This window comes from Aulonocara stuartgranti (genome assembly GCF_965226115.1).
Source record: "Aulonocara stuartgranti genome assembly, chromosome: 23".
Lineage (NCBI taxonomy): Eukaryota > Metazoa > Chordata > Actinopteri > Cichliformes > Cichlidae > Aulonocara > Aulonocara stuartgranti.
In genome coordinates, this window is record NC_138958.1 from 470,030 (window position 1) to 475,066 (window position 5,037).

The following is a 5,037-nucleotide window of genomic DNA, read 5'->3' on the forward strand; positions in this document are numbered from 1 at the left end:
AAGTGGACAGGTTTAAGATATATAAAAAAAAACACTTTAATCATTCATTTTCATGGCATAAAATACAAATGATGACAGCATCACAGCTAACCCTAACCTAGCTTTTAAAAAAGGCCATTACATGAATGCCTTACAAAGAGAAATACACAACAGGCTCTGGGTATATAAAGTGTAGCTCACAACAAATTCACAATAATAGAGATGTTGATCAAACAGATGACACACACAGCTTTAACATTTTGAAATAAACATCTGTAAATAGCACAAATATAAAAGTAGACACTGTCCAGTCGTGCGCTTTCGTCTTGCAGTTTCAAGTATCCACCACTGGAGGGAAACAAATCACCTGCAGCTTTAACACTGACGTGTGTTATCTATAAGCTGCTGAAGCACTGCAGTCTTGGCATAGTAGATAAAACGTACATTTATAAATACAGCAGGCATCAGTGTGTATGACTCGAGACATGGTGAAAGCAAAAGACCAGTGGAAGAAACCAGGTTTTCACTTTATATGCTTGAAAAACAAACAGTGGTCAACAACAGGTGGATTCTTCAGTGGCTCTCTCCGGCTTTAACAGAAACTGTATGACTATAGAATAAACAATGATATATGTATATAAGGCATTATACAATCCTCTCATTTTATCATTATTATCATAATTACACCACAATATTTTTTAAAGAGTTTGAATATGTGCATCATAGCATGAATCTTTTTACCAGTGTTGGGCACTTTTAATTTGAATAATTTGGACATGAACAGGCAGGACTTTAGCAGTCTGCATAGCTACCCAGTTTCAAAATAGACCTAAAATCTTCCCATTTGATTGATGAACATTCAAATATTTGCTCTGTATGCTGACTATTGACAGATATTAGTTTAGCTGTGATATAAAATTAAACACAATACCATCTGAATGTGTTTTTTTCTGAAAAACCCCACAGGGTTCAATTCCATCATATTTCAAAGTCTGATTTTCCTGAGGAAATGTGTTCAGAGAAAACAAACACAGTAATTGTCAGCCGCTAGAAGAGGATCGTTTATCTAGTTGTGCACCAGCCCGATAAGCCAGCGCTACGCCTCATGACGAGCACACTCAGCCTTTAGCTTATACGTGGCCTTGTGGAGGCGATACATGCCATACATGGTAGCAAGAATAAGCGACAACCCTGTAGCTAGAAGAAGGATGTGAGAGAACATGAGGAACCCAGCCAAAGCCGTGTTTGAGGGCAGAAACCACACATACACCCAGCCTTTCTGATGGTTATGGTGGACAAACTCAGGCCCCGGTTCTATCACCAATATGCCATAAAAAGGAGGTGACATGTTCTGAGCAAATTTACCAATAAGTTCAGTGGAAAGTGATGCTGAGAGTGTTGTATCATCTGATGTGGTTGCTTTTACAGTCTGAGTGGTTATTTTGTCAGGGACTTTTTGGGTAGCTCCTTGAGTGGTTTGGATCGCCGCTTCCTTGGATCGAGTAGCCGTTGTGGGGGGTGTGGTTATGGAAGTTAAAGCTGATGTTTGTCCAGAGGTTGACAACATGTGGAGTGGTTGTGTTGGTGACCGGTTCAAATCTTGTAGAGGAAAACTCTTGGCTGTTGTAGCACTGCAAAAGCTGAACTCTTCATCATGCAGCGAGTCAACGGTACGCAGCAGCTGGTAGATTGGAGTGTGACACATCACGTCATCTCTGTCCCAAAGCACATGCTCATTGTGTCTCATCCATCTTGCAATGCCTCTGATAGCACAATTACAATCCCAGGGGTTTCCACTCAGAGTCAGATTCATCAAAGCTGGAAGAGACACGAAAATATCTCCTGGAAGACTGCTAAGGTTGTTATTGTTCAATAAAATTTCAAGAATCTCTCCAAGACCCTTAAAGATATCTTCTGGTAGGCCATACAACTTATTGTCATTGAGGTGAAGTTTCTTCAGGGTGGTTAGTTTGGAGAATAGCTGGGGATGAAGATAATGGAGGTTGTTGGATTTTAGCGAGAGCTTCTGAAGGTTTGGAAGACAGCAGAAAACATCTGGTGGAAGGTCCCTCAGATTGTCATTTAAATGGAAGTTCAGCATAAGCAGCCCAGACATGTTAGCGAACAAATTTCCAGGAACCGTGATGAGGTTGGTGGCATATAGATAGAACTCTGTCATGTCGGGCATGTGACCCATCAGCTCATCTGGTAGAGATAATAGTGGATTCTTGTAAATGGTGAGTTTGACCAACTTTGGCATGTGGTAGAAGCTCTTTTCTGGGATGGCCTGAAGTTGGTTGGAGGATAAGGTCAGGTTTTTCAGGTTCCCCAGAGGCCAGAAGACTTTAGGTGGAAGGCTGGCAATCTGGTTTTGATGGAGTTTTAGCTCCACGAGGTTGATGAGTTTGTCAAAGATGCCAGCTTCTAGAAATTCTAGTTCATTGTAATAGAGTATAAGCTGCTGAAGTTTAGTCAAGGAGTGAAAGATGGTAGGAGGAAGCTTCTTTATGAAGTTCCTTCCAAGATTCAGAAAGGTGAGGTTGGTCAGTCCTTCAAATAGGTCTGGATCAAGACTCCTGAGTTTGTTGCGGCTTAGGTCCAGATCCTGCAACCCACCCAGTCCTTCAAACATGTCTGGATGAATGTTCTCAAACTGGTTCCCATCTAGATGCAGCTGCTCAAGAGCAGCAAGTGGACTGAACACTCGAGGAGGAAGGGTCGACAGATCGTTAGATGACAGCTTGACAGACTTGAGCTGGGGAGCTATGAGGAAAGCCTGAGGATGGACGGTGTTTAGATGACTCTTTATGAGACTGAAACGCAGCAGGAGGTCCAGATTTGCTAAACTTCGCTCATTTAGGACATTCATGTTTGTAACACTGAGCTGCAGCAGGTATGTGTGGAGAGGCAGAGGCGGTATATCAGTGATGGTGGAGCCAGTACACATGGCAGCGCCTTGAGGGTTGCATCGGCAACTGCTGGGGCAAGAACTGCTGTGGGTAAAGTCTGGAATCATAAAGAGCAAGGGCATCATCCACGTGGTGCCTGGGAAGTAAAAATAAAGCCAATGAGAGTCCACATTTTTCTTTATTTCGATTTTAATAACTCATTTTAGTCATTTTATCTGTATAAAAGAAAACTTCACCTCCTGAAGTCTGAGCCATTATAGCGTTTTGAACATGGAGCATTTATTGAACCTTCTGATATTTCAATTAAATGTTTATTTTCATATATATTTTTGCAATTTATTGCTTAAAATAAATTGTGCACTTGGGTTTTTCAGGGAGAAAAAACTGATGACTGAAGTCTCAAAAGCTTTCATGTATCAAATATGAGGCATTAAAGGCTTAAACGGAGTTAATGATGTAGTAACACAGTAATAATAGCAATCATAATGAAAATATTTTTAAAAAATTAAATTATGTTATTTCATAGATACATTTCAAAAGCATTGAACGTGGGGCGGAAAACCAACATAAGCATTTGACTAACCTCTGAAGTAAAGATCCATCACGGATTGTTTGCTCCCGTGCTGCCTGCTGATCCTCTCTCTACTGCTGTGTTTAGAAGATGCGCACTCTCTGTCTGTCACGCTATCCAGCCCCTGCTTCACCAAGACGTCTGCCCCAGAGACATTATCTCATCCTTCATGCTGCTCAGGCCTTGAGATTAATTCTAGAGTTCAGGCTAGCAAGAAAACGTCAGCATTATGACTTTTGATTTATTTAAAAGTTGGACTCACTTTTCTGGATACTTTAATGCTACAAATTAATGTAAAACTGATGTCATCTTAGTCTTCAGAGCATTTCATGCACTTTGTTCAGTTTGACTTTCCCAATGTGCAACATTTGGTTGGCTATTTGTAAATTCATGTTTTCTATGATATTTTCCGTTTGAAACCTGCCATCACAAATGTTGACTGACACAGAGGGTGCTGTTTCATTTCCTGTGTATGCAGCTCATGGGCTGGACAGAAACAGATAACGGCCATATCTGCAGCAGGAAAGTTTGGCCGTTTTGTGCATGTACTGTATTGTTACTAAACTAATAAAAGCGAGTAAAGCATACTTGTGTTCACATTGGTAGATTAGTGGGTGAACTCTAATTGTGTTTTAATAATAATAATAATAATAACTTTATTGAAATAAAGTGCTGAACATCTCAAGTACAAGCATTTTCAGGTTTGAGCTCATAGACTCTGTCCTTCTGTACAACATTTCTGTAAAGTGTGAGGTTAACAGTCAAAATCACAGAGAGGGAAAATTGTGCAATGAGAGACTTTACCTTGGGACAGATGTTTTGTTCTGGCAGTCAATCAATCAATACTTTATTTATATAGCACATTTAAAGACCGGAGGTACATCAAAGTGCTTCTCAGTAATAAAATATGAAACAAAATTAATTGCATATGGGTACGATAGTAGAGTATAAATAAATTCCCAGATAAAACAAAGCACTAATTAGCCCGGGAGTACTATGTTAAAACAAATATTTCACACTTAGTGTAAAAGTTCGGTAAAATCAACACAGAAATATCAACTGCAAAAACCCAGTAAAACAATAGGTTAAAATTACATACAAAATGTAATAAAAGTACAAAGTGTACAGCCGACAAATCACTAACTGAAAATGCAAGATCAAATAAATAAGTTTTCAATCGTGTTTTAAAAGATTGAATAGATTCCGGCGCGCGAATATCAGCTGGAAGATTGTTCCAGAGGTTCGGTGCAGCAGGCAAAGGCACGATCACCTCTGGTTTTCTGAGACCGAGGTTGCACCAAGGTCATTTGACTCCATGATAGAAGTGCCTTCAGGATACAGGCTGAGAAGTTCAGTTAAATAGCAAGGCGCAACATTACTTACGATTTTCCCTTACTGTACAGTATAAAGCGCCTTGAGGCGACTGTTGTTGTGATTTGGCGCTATATAAATAAAATTGAATTGAATGTAAGCAATAAAATCTTAAAATCAATCCGATATTTGATGCACAGTAAATTTCCCAGTGTTAAATCAGCAGTGTTAAAGTGTATTTACTCTAATAGAGTCATTATAACATCA

General features: G+C 39.6%; 1 protein-coding gene across 1 annotated transcript; it reads right to left on the reverse strand.

Annotated features, from left to right (window-relative positions):
* On the reverse strand, positions 1-3,548 carry LOC309699754 (uncharacterized protein). Its single transcript, XM_082522912.1, has 2 exons — positions 3,472-3,548; positions 1-3,024 (listed from the first exon to the last, which is right to left on the reverse strand). Exons 1-2 carry the CDS (start codon positions 3,488-3,490, stop codon positions 1,076-1,078), a joined length of 1,968 nt encoding a protein of 655 aa, XP_082379038.1. The 5' UTR covers positions 3,491-3,548; the 3' UTR covers positions 1-1,075.
* Between the last annotated feature and the right edge of the window lie 1,489 nt (positions 3,549-5,037).